At 42.0% G+C, this 23,569-nt stretch overlaps 1 protein-coding gene across 1 annotated transcript in view; it reads left to right on the plus strand.

The window, feature by feature from the left end:
- ADGB (androglobin) overlaps window positions 1–23,569 on the plus strand; it is a 222,396-nt gene that overhangs the window by 160,652 nt on the left and 38,175 nt on the right. Inside the window, exons 27-28 of the mRNA XM_084623349.1 lie at window positions 1,054–1,238; window positions 13,884–14,080. Coding sequence (XP_084479475.1) covers window positions 1,054–1,238; window positions 13,884–14,080 — 382 coding nt within the window. The remainder of the gene's footprint in view (window positions 1–1,053; window positions 1,239–13,883; window positions 14,081–23,569) is intronic.

A 23,569-nucleotide genomic window follows, 5' to 3' on the forward strand; every position in this document is an offset into this window, starting at 1 on the left:
ATCAACATAAGCAATTATTTGAGTTTGTAATTTTTTTTCAATGGACTAAAATGATTTTGGGCCAGATCCTGAGCTGGCATAAATAGCCAAGGTTCATTGAAGTCAAAGGAGCTATGCCAATTTACCCCAGCTGATTACCTGGCTCTTGGTTCAGGTCTGTGAGCAGATACCTGTTCAAACTTGTAAATACAGCAGTATTTAACAAATAGCAAAAAAAATTTACTAGTATTATATAATCTACTGGTTTTGTTACTGTATACATGTTTCAGTTATTAAATGTGGAGGTGAAAGCTCTATTAAAACAGGTTTGGACTATTCACATGTCTGAAGATAAGCACACTCATAGACTTTGCAGGATCTAACTTTTATACATGTTTCTTGATAGAGCAGTATTATAACTTTTCACACCAAGGTCTGAAATCAGTGGGATTACTCATGGAGTAAAGGACTACTGACCATGAGTAAAGGTGGCAGAATCAGTCCCAACAGAAATAAAGATAATTAAATTCCAGAAAAACTTGAAATGGAAATATAATAAATACTTGCTAACAGTGCCGTGCCTTGAGAAGTTTCCCTTTTTCTCTTGTCTATGCTCCTTCAAAAAAATTTTAATTTTTAAAATATGTTCATATGCTTATGTGTCTAGATATTCTTTGCCTATCGCTAGTGCATATCCATAGTTGCTGACTTTTTTTTAAACGTACATTATCCTATCTTTTTACTTTGTTTGCTTTGGTAAACCTAAGAATTTTGAACCTGGGAAAGAGGGGGGGAAGGGTTTCATACTGAAAGTTGTGATACAACTTCAGCTAATTCATGGTGGTTTGAACAACAACAAAAATGTTGTTTTAGTTGCATCTGGTGACTTTCAACTCGAGGCTTAGTGTCTTGGGCTCCAGTTCAGGAAACAATTTAAGCATGTGCTAAGCCCATCCCAATGATTTAAGTATGTGGTTTTTTGAATGAAGATGTTTTTCTTAATTGGGTTTTAGAGGTTCTAACAATGAACAATCTGGTTGTTGTTTATGTTGTTGGAATTTTTCTCCTCTTTAGGTATGCAGTAAAAGTCACAGCATCACACATTGCTACAGTGCAGGTACAAACCTCTAAATCAGATGTGTTCATTAAATTGCAAGTCCTGGATAGTGAGGAGGAAATTGTGAGCACTGTTGGAAAGAGCCATGCTGTCATCCCTGCATTTAATTTCTTATGTACTGAAAGGCCTTTAAGTTCTCAGTGTAAGTATTTATTTTGCATTTCAAGAGGAATATGCATTCTAATAATGGCTTTAAGTAAGAAATAACCTTTAAAACACACACAGGAACTATGATTTTTTCCCAATTTTTCCATGAATTATGTCATTTCCCTCATTTCATTGTGAATTTCAGCTCTCTTCTACGCTCCGCTCTGACATGGGGGCCAGGAATGCAGGATCATGCTTGGTGGCCCCAGGGAGAGTTGGAGGTGAAGCTGGTTGCATAGTTGCCTGGCATTACTATTTGCCTGTGACTTTTGCCTTAATTTTCTGACTCATCTATGAGTAATTTGGATTTATGCCATAATTAATGCAGATCCTTAGTTCTAAGATTTTTATGTGGACACATTTCCCTTATTAGTGGGAACTGAGATATATTCTCTTCTCAAATCTTGTTCTTACCATTTGATCTTCAGAGATTAAAACATAGGCATTCTTTTGTTTGTTAGTCTAGAAAATACCTCTTGACAAGCATTATTTTTAATCCCTGGCTCTTTCTCCCCTGCTCCCCTACAACCTTCTTCAGGAAAATAGAGGATTCTGAAGGAACTACTAATAGTGCCAGATTTATAGAAGGCATAAATAACCATAACAATATTGACAGCTCATTATTATGCCAACAGAAATATTGAGAAAAAGTTATCTCAGAGGGCACATTCCAATTTATAGAGAATATCCTTTGGGACTAAATTTAATTGTCATTTACTGTACCTACATACTCTCTCTCTCATCTTTTATCTGAATAATTTTGTCTCAGACTGAAAAAGTTTTATGTTTGTTTAGCTTGTTTTCTTTCCTATTAATTTTATTACCACTAGCCATATCTACAGTTTAGTAGGCCTTTTCATTTTTTCCATAACAGCTTTTAAATATTGGAAGTAAAAAACTGAACGAAATTTGTGTCGGCTCTTGCAAATGTAGCATCTGGCTTTCTTCCTGAACTAGTAGATTGACATTTGATTCTTAACTGCTGTTTAATTTTATTGTTGTGGAGTAATAATTATGGTTAAATTCATATCAGGTATGTATTTGTTAAGCATATTTCAGACACTTTCACTACTGTGCTCAGGCAATTTCAATTCAGATGAAATATACTATACCTATTACATTCTTAATATATCTAACAGTCTATAAAGGGTTTATATCAATGTGCTTTCCTATCTCAGCATTGCTTGTTTAGTCTTCATTTGTTTTCCTGTTATCCATGTGTTTTCTAACCATGTTGTTTGCAATTTGCTTACAAGATCTACATACAGGACTGAAGTTTACAGAAGCACATATAGATATTTCTGTGTAATCCCATTCTCTGTAGGGTTTACTCCCCTACATGTTTTCTTCAAATATATGCAATAATACAGCAGTGATTAATTCAAAGCAAACAGCTAACTCAACTACTACACTTACACATAGCACTATGTATCAGTGTTGAAATTTTAACAGAAATAAACCTTTATATGAAGGGTCTAATACCAATAATCCTCTTGCAATCAGTCAGTTTCTACCTCTCTATCAGCATATTAGCAGTTTGAGGCAAAGACAAATCATTCAACTACTGGTGTTTTTTCTGTAAAATTATTGCTTTGGTACTGATCAAAATGGTGTGTCTTCATGCATTCGTCTCCAGTAGTTTTGCCCAGATGGCTCTGTAGTGAAATGAATGTTTTTTTTTCATAACTTTAATTTATCTTTCATAAATTACCAATAATACATAAGAAAAATATCTGATTTCATCAGAACAAATGTAGACATTTCTGATTACTGTCTGCATTACACTTTAGTATCCTCAAAATGAAGACTACTAAAATTAAGCAAAAATACATTATAATCCCAAATTTTATTTCTCCCTTAAACTAATGTCATTGATTTTAATGGGTGCTGTGGAGAATGTAGAATTAATCTGTAACAATTTTATGATTGCATGACATCGCTATTAAAATAGTCAATGTAGAGCTCCATGGATTATTTGACTGTCGGAATGTATTGATTGATTCAGTTCATTAGTGGGCAGTTGGAAAAACAAGTAGGAAGGCCACACAATAGCCTGCATAAAGAATACCTCTGCAAACACTTGAAAGACAATACCAAGCTATCAGCTGAGAAGATGTGACTTTTAGGCTCCAACAAAGTTATATGGTTACTTGGCCAAGGCCATGAGCCTAGAGATCAAAGGGATCCGTTAAAATGTCCCTCCTGAAGAAAGGAAGGGAGAGTGAGTTGTCAGCAGCTGCTTGAGGGGAGATGATGACAGAGAGCTACCAAAAAAGGGAAAGTCTGCAGCAGGACTGTCTGTCCCTCCTGGCCCAGAGGTGGGGGTACCTGGTCTCACAACTGAGGGCAACTGTACCTGTATTCCCCCTCCATGGTCCACCAAAAGCACCCATTCTTAGGCTTCTGGCTCTTCAACCATCATGTCTCTTGGGCAGAGACATGCGTCTGCTAATCCCCACAAGGGTATTTCCAGGCTGCACAGTTCCCTGCCTACCCTCTGAATTCCTCAGCATGTCAGTCTTTGTCTTCCTTCCTCACAGGCTAGAAACAGCGTAATTGGCAACAGTTAAGTTGCCACTAAAAACGTTACACAGAAAACATATAAAAAATAATAAAAGAACCTACATGCATGCTAATCAGCTTACCAGAAATCGCCCAACTCCAGGAAGGGCTGTGGGAGGTGAACAGTCTTTCAGACCCCACCAAGGGGTTTCTCTGTGGTCACAAGTTCATGACAGTTGTTAGCTCAGAAAAAGCACACTCATGAAAAATTTAGTCTCCCCCCCTTTTTTTTCTGTACAACTGCGTCTTTTATCTGGGAACAGGCAATTCTTCTTTGAATGATTGTACATGTCCATTCCCCTGTAGGTGTTTGTGCACACTAGTGCACAACTGTCGGAGAGTTACCCATTAAGGCGGCCCGAGCATCCTCTGCTGTTTTGCACATATCGCTCAGATATAAAGAGCCAAACTGCCCCTCGCCCCACTCAGTTCCTTCTTACTGACCAGGAGGGTTGTTGGCGCTCCCTGCCCTGGCTTCTTTTCTTGATATCTGTAAAAGCACCCATGTGTAATTAGACAGATTAAAAAAAAATTCTTAATTGTTTTTGTAGTTTTGTGTGGTTCCAGAATCAGTTTGGGTACTGTCACCTGAACTGGAGATATGCTGCACTCTCTGGATTTCAAGCCCTGCCACTTTTGTAGCAAGGCTATGCATAATAGTGACCCTCACCCCAGCCGTGGCAAGTGCTTCAGGGAGGCTCTTGTGAGCGGTAAGTGTGGCATTGGTTAAGGGCTTTAAGCCCTGTTCAGGGAAAAAAATAGTTCAGCCAGATTAAAATATCTGCTGATGGAACTGGCACTGCAGCCTCCTATCTGAGCCCTCTACCTTGGTCCAGGTACTGGATACCAAGCACCTCAGTGTCAGTCAGTATCACACCTCTAGCACTACCAGTCTTCTCTTTGGGGTATGTGCAACATGCCTCAGGTGGCACGTGACCTGGATTCATCACTGAATTTGGTTTGCTGGTTGGATCATTAGCTTCCCTGGCCCAGGCCAGGTACTGACGGGGAGTGCAATGTGAACGTACCAGATGCAGATGATCATCATTGGTACCCGAGAAAGAGGCATTGGAAATTGGACTCAGTAATGGGATCTTCAGAAGACTCAGAGGATAAGCGCTTCTAAAGACCCAGGAAGGCGTTCAAGGAGGAAGCACGCCCCAGAGCACACCTCTAAACAGGGACACCTTCGAGAGACTAGGACTCCTCTTGTCAAGATTCCTTCCCTGCTCTGAACTCTAGGGTACAGATGTGGGGACCTGCATGAAAGACCCCCTAAGCTTATTCTTACCAGCTTAGGTTAAAAACTTCCTCAAGGTACAAACTTTGCCTTGTCCTTGAACTCTATGCTGCCACCACCAAGTGTTTTAAACAAAGAACAGGGAAAGGGACCACCTGGAGACATCTTCCCCCAAAAATATACCCCCCAACCTTTACGCTCCCTTTCCTGGAGAAGGCTTGATAATAATCCTCACCAATTTGTACAGGTGAACACAGACTCAAACCCTTGGATCTTAAGAACAATGAAAAATCAATCAGGTTCTTAGATTCATAGATATTTAGGTCAGAAGAGACCATTATGATCATCTAGTCTGACCTCCTGCACAACGCAGGCCACAGAATTTCACCCACCATTCCTGCGAAAAACCTCTCACCTATGTCTGAGCTATTGAAGTCCTCAAATCGTGGTTTAAAGACTTCAAGGAGCAGAAAATCCTCCAGCAAGTGACCCATGCCCCATGCTACAGAGGAAGGCGAAAAACCTCCAGGGCCTCTTCCAATTTGCCCTGGAGGAAAATCCCTTCCCGACACCAAATATGGCGATCAGCTAAACCCTGAGCTTATGGGCAAGATTCACCAGCCAGATACTACAGAAAATTCTTTCCTGGGTAACTCAGATCCCACCCCATCTAATATCCCATCACAGGCCATTGGACCTATTTACCATGAATATTTAATTACCAAAACCATGTTATCCCATCATACCATCTCCTCCATAAACTTATTGAGTTTAATCTTAAAGCCAGATAGATCTTTTGCACCCACTGCTTCCCTTGGAAGGCTATTCCAAAACTTCACTCCTCTGATGGTTAGAAACCTTCGTCTAATTTCAAGTCTAAACTTCCCAATGACCAGTTTATATCCATTTGTTCTTGTGTCCACATTGGTACTGAGCTTAAATAATTCCTCTCCCTCTCCAGTATTTATCCCTCTGATATATTTATAGAGAGCAATCATATCTCCCCTCAACCTTCTCTTAGTTAGGCTAAACAAGCCAAGCTCCTTGAGTCTCCTTTCATAAGACAAGTTTTCCATTCCTCGAATCATCGTAGTAGCCCTTCTCTGTACCTGTTCCAGTTTGAATTCATCCTTCTTAAACATGGGAGACCAGAACTGCACACAGTATTCCAGGTGAGGTCTCACCAGTGCCTTGTATAACGATACTAAAACTGCCTTATCCCTACTGGAAATACCTCTCCTGATGCATCCCAAGACCGCATTAGCTTTTTTCACGGCCATATCACAGTGGCAGCTCATAGTCATCCTATGATCAACCAATACACCAAGATCCTTCTCCTCCTCCGTTACTTCTAATTGATGCGTCCCCAGCTTATAACTAAAATTCTTGTTATTAATCCCTAAATGCATGACCTTACACTTCTCACTATTAAATTTCATCCTATTACTATTACTCCAGTTTACAAGGTCATCCAGATCCTCCTGTAGGATATCCCTGTCCCTCTCTAAATTGGCAATACCTCCCAGCTTTGTATCATCCGCAAACTTTATTAGCACACTCCCACTTTTTGTGCCCAGGTCAGTGATAAAAAGATTAAATAAGATTGGTCCCAAAACCGAACCTTGAGGAACTCCACTGGTAACCTCCCTCCAGCCTGACAGTTCACCTTTCAGTAGGACCTGTTGTAGTCTCCCCTTTAACCAATTCCTTATCCACCTTTCAATTTTCCTATTGATCCCCATCTTATCCAATTTAACTACTAATTCCCCATGTGGCACGGTATCAAACGCCTTACTGAAATCTAGGTAAATTAGATCCACTGTGTTTCCTTTGTCTAAAAAATCTGTTACTTTCTCAAAGACGGAAATCAGGTTGGTTTGGCACTATCTACCTTTTGTAAAACCACGTTGTATTTTGTCCCATTTACCATTGACTTCAATGTCCTTAACTACCTTCTCCTTCAAAAATTTTTCCAAGACCTTGCATACTACAGATTTCAAACTAACAGGCCTATAGTTACCCAGATGACTTTTTTCCCTTTCTTAAAAATAGGAACTATGTTAGCAATTCTCCAATCATACGGTACAACCCCTGAGTTTACAGATTCATTCAAAATTCTTGCTAATGGGCTTGCAATTTCATGTGCCAATTCCTTTAATATTCTTGGATGAAGATTATCTGGGCCCCCCGATTTAGTCCCATTAAGCTGTTTGAGTTTTGCTTCTACCTCAGATATAGTAATATCTACCTCCATATCCTCATTCCCATTTGTCATGCTACCATTATCCCTAAGATCCTCTTTAGCCTTATTAAAGACTGAGGTTCTTAAAAGAAGAATTTTAATTAAAGAAAAGGTAAAAGAATCACCTCTGTAAAATCAGGATGATAAATACCTTACAGGGTAATCAGATTCAAAACATAGAGAATCCCTCTAGGCAAAACCTTAAATTACAAAAAGACACAAAAACAGGAATATACATTCCCTCCAGCACAGCTTATTTTACCAGCCATTAAACCAAAGAAAATCTAATGCATTTTCTAACTAGATTACTTACTAATTTAACAGGAGTTGGAAGGCTGCATTCCTGATCTGTTCCCAGCAAAAGCATCACACAGACAGACCAAACCCTTTGTTCCCCCGCCTCCAGATATGAAAGTATCTTGTCCCCTCATTGGTCATTTTGGGTCAGGTGCCAGTGAGGTTACCTTAGCTTCTTAACCCTTTACAGGTGAAAGGATTTTGCCTCTGGCCAGGAGGGATTTTATAGCACTGTATACAGAAAGGTGGTTACCCTTCCCTTTATATTTATGACCCCCTCCTCAACGTGAACAAGTCCACACTTTTACCGACCCAAAGAATAGACTTCATCGGGGCAGTGCTGGACTCAGTACAGGCCAGAGAAATACTGCCAGAGTCCAAATTTCAAGCAATGACAGATATTATCCAGACTCTCAGGCGGTACCCCACCACAACTGCAAGGAGATGCCTGAGCCTCGTTGTCACATGGCAGCCTGCACCTATGTGTCAGGCATGCCATACTGAGACTCAGGCCACTCTAGGCATGGCTCGCCTCAACTTATCGCCCAGGTTGAGACAGTTTGGACTTGGTAGTGACAGTACTGGAGCGAGTTCTATAATCCCTTCGCTGGTGGCTAGGCCCCTGCACAGTCCACGAAGGACTCCCATTCAGAACCCCTCAACCCTCCATGACCCTAGTAATGGACACATCAGCTCTGGGTTGGGGGACCACCTAGGAGACCTACAGACACAGGGTCAGTGGTCGCAGGTCGAGCTTCCACTCCACATCAACATCAAGGAGCTCAGAGCTGTGTGTCTAGCCTGCCAGACCTTCCAGTCCAGAATGCAGGGTCAGTGCGTGACGGTGATGGCTGACAATACCAACACCATGTTTTACATAAACAAGCAGGGCAGAGTCCACTCCTCCCCTCTCTGTCGGGAAGCTCTCCAGCTGTAGGATTTTTGTATAGGATGCCTCCAGGGAATGGAGTGGGCTATCTCCCTGGAATATGGAATGAACTTGCAGACCACCTCAGCAGGTTGTTTCACAACCACGAGTGGTCCATCGATCCAGACGTCATACATTCCACCTTCCAAAGGTGGGGGTTTCCCTGGTTAGATCTTTTGCCACCAGGAGCAACAGGAAGTGTCCAACATTTCTGGTCTTTCCAAAAACACAGTCCAGGCTCTATCGTAGACATGTTCATGCTACCCTGGGGACATGGTCTCATGTATGCCTTCCCGCTGATGCCACTTGTCCACAAGGTGCTGCTCAAGATCCACAGGGACAAAGCGGATGTAATTCTGCTGGCTGCAGCGTGGCCACATCAATGTTGGTACACCACGCTTCTGCAACAGTCAATGGATGCCCTGATCACACTACCGCTTTACCCCAATCTGATCACACAGGACCATAGTTGCCTCCTTCAACCGGACCTCCAGTCCCTCCATCTCATGGCTTGGAAGCTTCATGGTTAAACCCAATGGAGCTCCAAAGCACAGAATCGGTGAGGGCAGTGTTGCTTGGTAGCAGGAAAACTTCCTCCAGGGCCACTTACCTAGCTAAGTGGAAAAGGTTCTCATGCTGGTGTGAGCAGCGCCACGTACCTCCACTTCAGGCATCTACACTGTTCATCCTGGAGTATCTCCTGCATCTGAAGCAGCAAGGTTTGGCAGGATCATCCATCAGGGTACACATTGCAGCCATCTCGGTATTCCACCGGGAGAGTTGGGGAGCTCGGTATTCACCAGCCCTATGGTGGGCTGTTTCCTGAAAGGCATGGAAAGGCTATATCCACAGTCCCGACTGCTGGTACCTGCTTGGGATCTCAATCTGGTTCTCTTTAGACTAATGGGGGCCCTATTCGAACCACTGGCTACATGCTCCCTCTTGTATCTCTCGTGGAAGGTGGCATTCCTGGTTGCAATCACATCAGCCAGGAGGGTGTCCGAGTTAAAAGCACTAATCTCCGATCCCTTCCCCACACAATCTTCCATAAGGACAAAGTACAACTCAGGCCGCACCCAGCCTTCCTGCCCAAGGTGGTATCCCGATTCCACATTGACCAAGACATTTTTCTACCAGTCTTCTATCCCAAGCTCCATGCTAATGTGCAGGAGCAGAGGCTTCACTCATTAAAGTCCTGAGAGCGCTAGCATTGCTCATCGAGTGCACAAAGCCTTTCAGGAAGTCAAACCAACTGTTTGTAGTTGTGGCAGACCAGATGAAGGAGCTTCTGGACTGCACCACGGACTGCATCTGTACCTGCTATGACTTCACCAAAGTCCAGCCCCGGTTATTATGGCCCACTCGACACAAGTTCAGGCGTTGTCAGCCGCTTTCCTGGCCCAGGTGCCCGTCCAGAAGATCTACAGAGCGGCAACCTGGTCTTCGGTGCACACATTTACTACCCACTCTGCCAGCACCCAGCATGCTAGTGATGATGCAGCTTTCGGCAAGGCAGTTCTCCAATCAGTGATTCCTTAAATCCAACCCCACCTCCATGGGAGAGCTTGGGAGTCGCCTGATTGGAATCTACGTGAAGAAGCACTTGAAGAAGAAAAAACGGTTACTCACCTTCTTGTAACTGTTGTTCTTTGAGTTGTGTTGTTCACATCCATTCCAATACCCACCCTCCTTCCCCTCTATCATAGTAGCCGGCAAGAAGGAACTGAAGTGAGTCAGATCGGCAGGGTCACGTATTGACCACCATGAAGGCACCACTCCAGGGGCTCCCTAGCCAACCCGATAGGAGCTGCTAAGGGAAAAGGTTTCCGACAACTGTGCATGCACACCTGATTGGAATGGACATGAACAACACATCTCAAAGAACAACAGTTACAGGAAGGTGAGTAACCATTTTTTTACAAATGGTGACCAACACCTTGTCATAAATATAAAGGGAAGGGTAAACCCCTTTGAAATCCCTCCTGGCCAGGGGAAAGCTCCTCTCACCTGTAAAGGGTTAAGAAGCTAAAGGTAACCTCGCTGGCACCTGACCAAAATGACCAATGAGGAGACAAGATACTTTCAAAAGCTGGGAGGAGGGAGAGAAACAAAGGGTCTGGGTCTGTCTGTATGCTGGTTTCTGCCAGGGATAGACCAGGAATGGAGCCTTAGAACTTTTAGTAAGTAATCTAGCTAGGTATGTGTTAGATTATGATTTCTTTAAATGGCTGAGAAAAGAATTGTGCTGAATAGAATAACTATTTCTGTCTATGTATCTTTTTTGTAACTTAAGGTTTTGCCTAGGGGGGTTCTCTATGTTTTTGAATCTAATTACCCTGTAAGATATCTACCATTCTGATTTTACAGGGGGGGATTTCTTTATGTCTATTTACTTTTATTTTTTTATTAAAAGTCTTCTTGTAAAAAACTGAATGCTTTTTCATTGTTCTCAGATCCAAGGGTTTGGGTCTGTAGTCACCTAGGCAAATTGGTGAGGCTTTTTATCCAACATTTCCCAGGAAAGGGGGGGTGCAAGTGTTGGGAGGATTGTTAATTGTTCTTAAGATCCAAGGGTCTGGGTCTGTAGTCACCTAGGCAAATTGGTGAGGCTTTTTACCAAACCTTGTCCAGGAAGTGGGGTGCAAGGTTTTGGGAAGTATTTTGGGGGGAAGGACGCGTCCAAACAGCTCTTCCCTAGTAACCAGTATTAGTTTGGTGGTGGTAGCGGCCAGTCCAAGGACAACGGATGTAATATTTTGTACCTTGGGGAAGTTTTGACCTAAGCTGGTAAAGATAAGCTTAGGAGGTTTTTCATGCAGGTCCCCACATCTGTACCCTAGAGTTCAGAGTGGGGGAGGAACCTTGACATGGTGGCACAGTGGTGGGATTAACCTGAAATCATTTTGAGATCCAGTTGAGATTTTTTGAACTAGAAATACAGATTTTTAAAAGAAATTTTTTTTCCTTTGGAAAGGAAGTCCAGAAAGCAGTTTGAACTGAAAGCAGATTGTTTTTTCTCTGCTTTGTGGCCAAGCAGAGACAAAAGGGGATTATCTTGTGAATTGCAGGTTTTCTTTGCCTGGAGGCAGGGTACTTAACTCCTGCAGGGAAATTCACAGTCTTCCAACCCAGAGGTTTTTTTTTTCTTTTCTTCCTAAAAGTAAATAGGGGGTGTGTGTTCTACCCATTTGCTTTTTCTTTGGGCTGGGTAAGCAGGTTTCCAAGTAGTTGGAGGTTTTTTGCTTTAATTTGGGCCCAGAGCAGAGACAAGGGAATTGTCTTTTTCTGTAGGCTGACAGTCACTATCAGAGAATAGGTATTCTATTCCAGCACAGCAAAATTTTACAGCCAAGTTTTGTTTGTTTATTTCTAAACCTCGGGTGTAAAGTTAGTTAAAAACAGAGAGGTTAGAATGACCAAATCCTCAGCTCGACTACAGCTGGAATTAGCCAAATTTCAGGCTGAGGAAAAACAAAGGGAATATGAAAGACAGATAGAACTGTCCATTTTATTTCTAGCCCCCATCCCGCCCCCTGTCAGGGACCCCTCTCACGAGGCAGCGTTACTGCAACATCTGTAATTGCTTCTCCTTGTAGGAGTTATAGATCCCGGAGTTGCAGATCCTGGTACTTCCTGATCCCGAAGGCAAAAGGGGGGTCTCAGGCCTATTTTAGATCTAAGGCGGTTAAACCAGTTCATGAAAAAAAACAAAATTCCAGGTGGTCACTCTAGCTTCCATTATTACTTTTCTGGAGCTGGGGAGCTGGTATGCTGCTCTTGACTTAAGGGACTCCTACTTTCATATGAAGTTTATCATGGCCACAGAAAATTTCTGAGATTCACCATCAACAGCCATCATTATCTGTTCACAGTCGTCCCCTTTGGTCTCTCAGCTCACCCACATGTATGGTAGTGGGAGCAGCATTCCTTCGGAGAATAGGGGTCCATGTATTCTCTTATCTGGATGACTGGCTGATAAAATGTTAAGCCAACTCACAGGAGGTGTCCATTATTTGCATAATCCAGTCCACCTTCAATGTGTTAGGCCTCCTGATCAACTCAGACAAGTCAGTCCTGGCTCCAGTACAGAAAATACAATTTATTGGAGCAGTCCTGGGCTCAAGGATGGCCAGAGCTTTATTACCTCAGACAAGATCGCATACAATGCGGAGCCCATTGTGGACTTAAAGGCTTATCCTCTCATGATGGTGAGAAGCTGTTTAAAGTTGCTGGGGCACATGGAAGCATGCATTTATGTGGTCCAGTATGGCAGACTGCACCTCAGATTCCTTCAGGTCTGGATGGCAGAAGTATGTTCTCCGAAAAAGCATTGCATAGACATCTTAGTGCAAGTATCAAGTGACATCATCTCCCCTCTAGATTGATGGTTAGATCCAACTAATGTATGCAGGGGAGCTCCTTTCACCCCCACCTCAGCACTCTCTTTCTTTAGTCAGAGATGCCTCAGACTTGGGTTGGGAGGCTCACCTGGGACACCTATAGATGCAGGGTCTCTGGTCGCCCCAAGATCTCAGTCTACATATAAACATCAGAGAGCTGTAGGCTGTCTGTTTAGCATTCCTTCCTTGCATCAGGGGAAGGAGCTTATTGGTTCTGACCAACAATACAAACACCATGTTTTATGTAAACAAGCAGGGAGGGGCTCAATCCTTACTGCTCTGTCAGGAAGGAATACTGCTCTGGGCCTTCTACATCAGCAACTCTGTACTTCTGAAAGAGGCCCACGTCCTGGGGGCTCAGAATACACTGGCAGATCATCTGAACAGGTTGTTTATTAATCCTGAGTGGTTCCTTCACCCAGAAATAGCATATTCTAGCTAGAAAATGGATCTAGCTATGCTTTTCTAACACATCTGAGGATTCAGCCCCTCTGTCAGATAAATAATAAAGAAAAATATTCATGTTGTAATGTTTTACATTTTTCAGAATATCTAAGGCCTATGGACAGGTTGTGGGGAAATAATGATAGTATCATGTTGATCAACCCATCAGTAAACATTTGGAGCTGTTGTTATTCTTGCTATTATCAAAAGCATTCTGGAAATAGTGTTCCAGACTAATAATGTTGTAGGATCTTCATGAGATATATTAATTGCCAGATTTAAACAGAGATTTTCACATTGGATATACAACAATGCTTTATCTCCAGAAAAATATCCTTTTGTTGAACTAGAACCATCAAAGCCCAGTCATAGAGTTAATTAGAACCTTGTGAACAGAATGAACTGAGTGAAAATTGACTAAAGTCCCTCTTTCTCTTTACAATATGTGCCTGTGTCCGTTCAGCTGATTCTACTAAATTTGTAGAATTCCAGGAAACTGAAAGTTGACATTTTTATCTATCTGCCAGCAAGCAAAGGTCAGATTAGCCAAAGCAGCACAAAGAAGGACTCAGAAACTGGAGGGACCAAAAGAAAAGGAGCTTTAGCATCCCAGAAAGGCATCAAATCTCATAGGCCAGGAAGTGCACTAGAAGGCCAGGCTGTAATAGAAGAAGAGACTGCCATCCTCCCAGCCCTTGAAAAGAATGCTGTAGATCCACAACCGGTAAGAAATTTTAAATCCAAATTTCTGCAAAGATTTTGGAAAAGCACAATAGAAGAGTGGTCCCAATAATTCTTTTATTAAATGTGAAAATCTAATATCCTGATACTGTGTAAACCTTATATTCTCATAGAATGATATAGTTGTTGTTATTTATTTTATTTCTGTAGTGCCACAAATATTTATAGTACTGGCCCTGCTCTGAGGATTTAAAAATCTAAGGCCCCAAATAATAACTGCAAAATAATACAAGTGTGTGCAGAATCCCATTGATTTAACAATGGAACTCTATTTACTCCCCACCTCAGCCCTTTTGCTCCACCCAATATTCTAAATTAACCAGTCCTGTTGTATCTTTCTTCAACAATCATATTTTTACATACATACCCATGCCAGTATCTTCCTTGGTAACCCAATCTGCCATGCCCTCTGTTTTTTCCTCCTTAGTCTTTTTGTTCAAAACTTACTTTTCTCATGAGGCCTACTCTTCATACTCATATTCTTTACTATCTGTATTTGTGTATTCATGCATGTGCATATGTTTGAGTGTGTGAAGGAAGAAAGAGGGTTATGTCACAACACACACACACAACCTCTTCAAGATGCAGTCATCAAAATCTTCACAGCCACATTATCTGATCACTGAAACCATCTCCTTCTGTCATAGAACCACAGATTTTAAGGCCAGAAGGACAATGATTATCATCTAGTCTGACTTCCTGCATAACGCGGGGCAAATAATTTCACCCAGCAATTCCTGCACCGACCACATATCTTGTGGTTGAGCTCACATATATATTTTAGAAAAACATCCTAAAAGCATGAGCCTCTACCACCTGAACTGAAGCAGAGGAGAAATTCTGGTCCCATAGAAGTTAATGGGCAAACTTTCATTCCCTTCAAGAGGGACAGGACTCCACCCCAGATCTCTAAATGGAAATGCATCCATTCCTACTGTCCTGTTTTCCCACCTACTTTGTGACTTGTCTCAGTTTAGGCCTGCTGAGAAAACCCACCTGAGAAATCACAAACTGAGAGATTGCAGGCATACACACTCGATCAGGAGGTGCTTGTAAGAGGTGGGTGCACCTCATTTTACAGGAGTCCATAGTGAACTCAAGGCTGTGTGCTTATGACAGTCTGGCAGAAGACATCTCCAATAATGAGTGATGTGATGGTTTGTGGGTTTAAGTATGTGCATATGTACGCACAAATGCAGATGGAGGTACGAAGAGAGGAGGATTAGTTTATATTGGCCTCATGGGAAATATGTGTCTTGAAGAGAAATGTGAAGGGAGAAAGGATGGAAGCATGGTGGACTGGATTAGGAAAGAGAGTTCCAGTTAGAAAAAGGAGTTACGTGGAAAATGGTGGATGTCCAAGAGCAGGAAAAAGTTATAAGTGAGAGCATCTTGGGTGGAGTAAAGGGAGTGAGCAGGGAATAAAAGCATTGCTAGCAGTGAAGTAATATGAGATTGTTCTGGTGGTGGACTTTGAAAGTAAGAACAAGAAGCTTGAATTTGATTGAGAACAGTTTGAAAAAGCCAGTAACAAGATTTAATTAGGACTGCTGACAAAGGCAGGAAACTTAGATGAGTTTAGCAACTGCATTCTAGATGGACTGGAGAGGTCAGAGGGTGTGTCATGGAAGAAGAGGCTGCAGAAGCTGAGAGGTAAGATTACTGAGGCATGGCTGAGGGTTTTGACAGTGGGGTTAGAGAGGTAAGAATGGATTTTGGAGAATGTGTAGAAGAAATAACGGCCAGATTTGGCAATGCAAAGAGACTTAATGTTCCCTCAAGAATACAACATAGTTTCTGTGCATCAGTTTCTTCATCTGCAAAGTGGTTCAATAATATTTATATACATCAAAACAGTGTTGTGAGACTTGTAAAACAATTAAAGGATGAAAGGCATTATGTAAGTGCTAAGAATTATTATGAGTCCATCACATCAACACCATTTAACATTCTGTATATACACCTAAATTCTCTTATAGTGAAATGAGTTTTTATATGAAAACAATCAGATTCATTACAATCAGAATATTAATTGCATGCTGCAATAATCTGAACAATGTGGGACTTTAAGGTCTTCACTGTAGAGATGTTCACTGTTTCTGAGTACACTAGAAGTGAGTTCCACTGTAATAGATTTGAAGGTACATTTTTAGTTTTCTCCACATAAATTGTGGTTGTTGGTTCTCAGATTTGCCAGCCCAGTAAAACAAAAGATCTCAAGGGCAGAAGATCTATATTTAAGGCATAGACCAGGCACTCGGAAGCTCTTTCTCCATCTCTCCTTCTCCTGACAGTACTCTGAATGTCACACTCTCAGTTGACTGCAGCAGTGGACATCAGACTTAGACATTTCTGCGGCTGCACTTTTCATATGGGATTTATTCCCAAACTTTTGTGGTATTAGATCTGACAGGCTTGCAGGAAGCTGCAGCTGTTACAGAAGGATTGTCTATTCCATTTTTATTATCAATAGACTTTTCAACATTTCAGCATGATTTACTAGGACAAAGGGGACACAAACTCTTGGGACTTGCTTATTTTAACAAGATAAAGCAATATCTGGTTATGTTCTAAGTCTGTTAGGCACCGTGCTCAATAGAGAGTGATGCAAAGTTGCAGCAGCATTGAGCATACAGGGGTAGGGTGGACATGCACACAGCACTGTTCCTTTAGAGAATGTAGTATGCACTCTTCTGTGATACACCAGGGTCTACACATGTGTTTTGGGTAGTTTGCATCCTAAGGATTGCTAGCATGCAGCAGTCCATGTGCTGAGGAGAGTAGAAGAGCTGCTGCTATAGTGGCTGCTTAATGGGGATTGCAGGTGAAAAGGAGGAAGGCTTATACATCTATGCAAGTGGCTGAGTACAGACTTGTCCTAGGTGAGTGTTAGGTTTCCCAGAGAGGAACTGTTTTCTTCCTCTTAAGGATTTTTCTTCACTCAGGGTCCATTGGACTTCAGCAGATCTAGTTCTTAGATTCCAACTTAGGGCTCAAAGCTCCTCCCCTCACCCCACCAAAAAAGAAAGTTTTGCTGCTAAATTTTTGATGTTGCAGGATGACTTGTCAATTAAGCATTAATATCTCAAAACAAACTTACGTGGCCTTTACTGGTTAGACTAGAGAAGCACTTCTGACCAATTTCCTGAGCTCACTAGTCTAGAAACACCAAGAAAAACAGAAGTCAGAGCAGAGTCTATCAGAAGCTAAATTCCTAAAATTGAATTTTTAAAAAGCAGAGTGTGATATTTCCCACAGAACAAAATCCCAGTAAGTCCACTTATAATTATTAGTTACATTTTTACAACATGAAATGAAGAGTTCAATAGACAGTTCCTAAAGTTTTGTATTTTCCAAGGATCCCAGATACCAAGCATGCAATCATTAGGAGTACTTCACTGGAGTATTGCTCTTCTGCTGCCCTGGAATTCAAGAAGGCCTGCCAGGAATTGTAAAATTAAGTTGAACTGTGGTCTGGAAAGCTAGATGGGTAGGATCACAAAGCCCTGTTATTGATGGTCCTTCATTATCTTTCTCTGAGAAAGCGGAACGATCAGCGAGTTATCTTAAGTGCCTATACACAAATGCAAGAAGCCTGGGAAACAAGCAGGGAGAACTGGAAGTCCTGGCACAGTCAAGGAATTATGATGTGAATTATAATTATGATTGGAATAACAGACACTTGGTGGGATAACTCACATGACTGCAGTACTCTCATGGATAGATATAAACTGTTCAGGAAGGACAGGCAGGGCAGAAAAGGTGGGGGAGTTGCATTGTATGTAAGAGAGCAACATGACTGCTCAGAGCTCCAGTATGAAACTGCAGAAAAACTGAGGGTCTCTGGATTAAGTTTAGAAGTGTGAGCAACAAGGGTGATGTCATGGAGGGAGTCTGCTATAGACCACCAGACCAGGTGAATGAGGTGGACAAGGCTTTCTTTCGCAACTAACGTTACTAGATCTCAGGCCCTGGTTCTCATGGGAGACTTCAATCACCCTGACATCTGCTGGGAGTGCAATACAGTGGTGCACAGACAATCCAAGAAGTTTTTGGAAAGGGTAGGGGACAATTTCCAGGTGCAAGTGCTGGAGGAACCAACTAGGGGCAAAGCGCTTCTTGACCTGCTGCTCACAAACCAGGAAGAATTAGTAGGGGAAGCAAAAGTGGATGGGAACCTGAGAGGCAGTGACCATGAGATGGTCGAGTTCAGGATCCTGACACAAGGAAGAAAGGAGAGCAGCAGAATACAGAAAAGCAGACTTTGACTCCCTCAGGGAACTGATGGGCAGGATCCCCTAGGAGAATAACACAAGGGGGAAAGGAGTCCAGGAAAGCTGGCTGTATTTTAAAGAATCCTTATTGAGGATACAGGAACAAACCATCCCGATATGTAGAAAGAATAGTAAATATGGCAGGCGACCAGCTTGGCTTAACAGTGAAATCCTTGCTGATCTTAAACACAAAAAAGAAGCTTACAAGAAGTGGAAGATTGGACAAATGACCAGGGAGGAGTATAAAAATATTGCTCAGGCATGCAGGAGTGAAATCAGGAAGGCCAAATCACACTTGGAGTTGCAGCTAGCAAGAGATGTTAAGAGTAACAAGAAGGGTTTCTTCAGGTATGTTAGCAACAAGAAGAAAGTCAAGGAAAGTGTGGACCCCTTACTGAATGAGGGAGGCAACCTGGTGACAGAGGATGTGGAAAAAGCTAATGTATTCAATCCTTTTTTTGCCTCTGTCTTCACGCACAAGTCCACGGGGCTGGATGCGCTGCATCCGAGAGTGCAAAAGGAGTTGGCGGATGTGATTGCAGAGTCATTGGCCATTTTCTTTGAAAACTCATGGCGATCGGAGGAGGTCCTGGACAACTGGAAAAAGGCTAATGTAGTGCCCATCTTTAAAAAAGGGAAGAAGGAGGACCTGGGGAACTACAGGCTAGTCAGCCTCACCTCGGTCCCTGGAAAAATCGTGGAGCAGATCCTCAAGGAATCAATTCTGAAGCACTTAGAGGAGAGGACAGTGATCAGGAACAGTCAGCATGGATTCACCAAGGCCAAGTCATGCCTGACTAATCTAACTGCCTTCTACGACAAGATAACTGTCTATGTGGATGAGGGGAAAGCAGTGGACATGTTATTCCTTGACTTTAGCAAAGCTTTTGATACGGTCTCCCACAGTATTCTTGCCAGCAAGTTAAAGAAGTATGGGCTGGATGAATGGACTAGTAGGTGAATAGTAAGCTGGCTAGATTGTCGGGCTCAACAGGTAGTGATCAATGGCTCCATGTCTAGTTGGCAGCGGGTGTCAAGTGGAGTGCCCCAAAGGTCGGTCCTGGGGCCAGTTTTGTTCAATATCTTCATTAATGATCTGGAGGATGGCGTGGACTACACCCTCAGCAAGTTTGCAGATGACACCAAACTGGGAGGAGTGGTAGATACGCTGGAGGGCAGCGATAGGATACAGAGGGACCTAGACAAATTAGAGGATTGGGCCAAAAGAAATCTGATGAGGTTCAACAAAGACAAGTGCAGAGTCCTGCACTTAGGACGGAAGAATCCCATGCACCGCTACAGACTAGGGACTAAGTGGCTAGGCAGCCGTTCTGCAGAAAAGGACCAAGGGGCTACAGTGGACGAGAAGCTGGATATGAGTCAACAGTGTGCCCTTGTTGCCAAGAAGGCCAATGGCATTTTGGGCTGTATAAGTAGGGGCATAGTGAGCAGATCAAGGGACGTGATCGTTCCCCTCTATTCAATGTTGGTGAGGCCTCATCTGGAGTACTGTGTCCAGTTTTGGGCCCCACACGACAAGAAGGATGTGGAAAAATTGGAAAGAGTCCAGCAGAGGGCAACAAAAATGATTAGGGGACTGGAACACATGACTTATGAGGAGAGGCTGAGGGAACTGTGATTGTTTAGTCTGCAGAAGAGAAGAATGAGGGGGGATTTGATAGCTGCTTTTAAAAGGGGGTTCCAAAGAGGATGGATCTAGACTGTTCTCAGTGGTAGCAGATAACAGAACGAGGAGTAAAAGGGGGACGTTTAGGTTGGATATTAGGAAAAACTTTTTCACTAGGAGCGTGGTGAAGCACTGGAATGCGTTACCTAGGGAGGTGGTGGAATCTCCTTCCTTTGAGGTTTTTAAGGTCAGGCTTGACAAAGCCCTGGCACGGATCATTTAGTTGGGGATTGGTCCTGCTTTGAGCAGGGGGTTGGACTAGATGACCTCCTGAGGTCCCTGCCAACCCTGATATTCTATGATTCTATGATTCAAGACTTTCTGGGGTAGTGGGGAAATGAAAATAGATACAGAAATTGGGAGCACACTCAGGGACTCCGAATATTTCTTCCAATTGTATGGAAACTTTGATGAATTCCTGAGAGCATTCAAGACTGAAAGCATTTCTATGTACGAGCTTAGTGAGGCTCCTGAAAAGTCCTGTAACCCAGCTATTCTTTAACACCCAAAAGAAGTTTCCCATCCTATCTTGGAGTGATCTGTTTCCAGAATTCTAGAGTGTGCAAATTTAGAAAAGTATGGGGTTCTAATAACATTAAGTTCTTTCTCTTCTACTTTATTTATTTATTTTATTAGCACCTAGCTCTTATATAGTGTTTGTCATCAGTAAATCCCAAATCACTAATTCCAGCCAAGCAGAATGTCAGAGATGAACTCTTGCTTCTTGTTTGCCAGATTTTTAGTCTTTCTTGCATCCAACAAACACCTCTAGATGTTCCTGTAGTATAGCGTGGGTAAGGAAGGGGGCAAAGCCACTTCCTCTGAGAAACGTGTTCGTGTTCTCTGGCAGAGACAACAGATATTTTCTGGCACATATTTATTATGGATTCCATCTTGAAGCAGGGAATAGAAAGGGATTAAAATATTTTCTATACTTTGCTGAAAAACCCAGTGTCTATTACAGATGTACCTAACCCAAGATACAGTCTTAGGAAGTCTTCTGACTCTGTTAAAATCAAAAATATTTTCTAGGTATATAAGCATTTTCATTCCCAAAGACTTTATGAGATAAACTACTGTCTCATAAGAATGGCCATCCTGGGTCAGACCAATGGTCCATCTAGCCCAGTATCCTGTCTTCCAACAGTGGCCAATGGCAGGTACTTCAGAGGGAATGAACAGAACAGGTAATCATTGAGTGATCCATCCCCTGTTATCCACTCCCAGCTTCTGGCAATCAGAGGCTAGAGACATCCAGAGCATGGGGTTGCATCCCTGAACATGTTGGCTAATAGCCATTGATGGACCTATCCTCCATGAACTTATCTAATTCTTTTTTTAACCCCATTATAGTTTTGGCCTTCACAACATCCCCTGGCAATGAGTTCCACAGATTGACTGTGCATTATGAGAAGTACTTCCTTGAGTTTGTTTTAAACCTGCTGCCTATTAATTTCGCAGGGTTACCCCTGGTTCTTGTGTTATGTGAAGGAATAAATAACACTTCCTTATTCACTTTCTCCACACCATTCATGATTCTATAGACCTGTATGATATCCCCTATTAGTAGTCTCTTTTCCAAACTCAAGTCCCAATCTTTTTTCTCTCTCCTCATTTGGAATCTATTCCATACCCTTAATCATTTTTGTTGCCCTTTTCTGTACTTTTTCCAATTCCAATATATCTTTTTTGAGATGGGGTGACCAGAACTTCACACAGAATTCAAGCTGTGGGTGTACCATGGATTTATATAGTGGCATTATGATAATTATCTGTCTTCTTAGATATCCCTTTCCTAATGGTTCGTAATATTGTTAGCTTTATTAACTGCTGCTGTACATTGAGAGGATATTTTCAGAGAACTATCCACAATGACTCCAAGATCTTTCTTGAGTGGTAACAGCTAATTTAGATCCCGTCATTTTTTATGTAAACTTGGGATTATGTTTTCCAATGTACATTACTTGAAATTCAATGTTGATAAATGCAATCTGCCATTTGGTGTCCCAGTCACCCAGTTTTGTGAGATCCCTTTGTAACTCTTCTCAGTCTGCTTTGGACTTAACTATCTTGAGAAATTTTGTATTGTCGGCAAATTTTGCCACCTCACTGTTTTCCCCTTTTTCCAGATCATTTATGAATATGTTGAACAGCACTGGTCCCAGTACATATTCCTGATGAACACCACTGTTCTTTCCATTCTGAAAACTGACCATTTATTGCTACCCTTTGTTTCCTGTCTTTTAAACAGTTACTGATCCATGAGAAGATGTCCCCTCTTATCTCATGACTGGTTATTTTACTTAAGACCCTTTAGGGAGGGACCTTGTCTAAGGCTTTCTGAAAGTCTAAGTGCATGCTATCCAGTAGATTACCCTTGTCCACATGTTTGTTGCCCCCTCAAAGAATTCTAATAGATTGGTAAGGCATGATTTCCCTTTAGAAAAGCCATGTTGACTCCCCCACAACAAATTGTGTTCATCTATGAGTCTGATAATTCCGTTCTTTACTATAGTTTCAATCAATTTGCCTGGCACTGAAGTTAGGCTCACTGGCCTGTAATTGGCAGGATCGCCTCTGGAGCCTTTTAAAAAAAATCAGCATCACATTAGCTGTCCTCCAGTCATCTGGTACAGAAGCTAATTTAAATGATAGATTACATACCAGAGTTAGTAGTTCTGCAATTTCATATTTGAGTTCCTTCAGACCTCTTGGGTTAATACCATCTGGTCCTGGTGACTTATTACTGTTTAATTTATCATTTTTTCCAAAACTTCCTCTATTGACACTTCAATCTGGAACATTTCCTCAGATCTGTCATCTAAAAAGAATGGCTCAGGTGAGGGAATCTCCCTCACATCCTCTGTAGTGAAGACCGATGCAAAGAATTCATTAACTTCTTCAAAATGGCCTTATCTTCCTTGAGTGCTCCTTTAGCATGTCGATCATCCAATGGTCCCTATGATTGTTGGCTTCTAATGTATTTACAAAACTTCTTGCTGACAATTTTTGAGTCTTTGGCTAGTTACTCTTCAAATTCTTTTTTGGCCTGCCTAATTATAATTATGCTAAACAGCCTTGGAGCAATGTACAGATTGAAAAGCTTTACTTGTCATTGGCATGACACTCATTTCCAAGTAAACTGCAAGAATGTTTTATAGATTTGATGTTTGGGAATACTTTAAAAAACTTTTCATATATCTGTACTTGCAAGGTAATCTTCCTTGTTGGCGGTTGTTGTCTTTGCTATCTTCCAAAGTGTCTATGGAAAACAGCTGAAATTTCACAAACAGCCGAAGGGTTTATGATTAAATTCAGAATGATAACCATGGCAACCCTCCTCTAGAGCCAATGAGGTATCTCTGCATAAATATTTGTTTGGGAATCCCCTTGACACTAAATTCAATTATATTAGTCCACTTTTCAGTAGCTTGCTGTGTGGCACCAGAGTCACCAATAGCTCCCCATTCAGTGAGGCAGACTGCTTCTCAGGTGTGACAACTTGGAAAGC

Source organism: Lepidochelys olivacea, assembly GCF_965140295.1.
Source record: "Lepidochelys olivacea isolate rLepOli2 genome assembly, chromosome: 3".
Taxonomy (NCBI): Eukaryota; Metazoa; Chordata; order Testudines; family Cheloniidae; genus Lepidochelys; species Lepidochelys olivacea.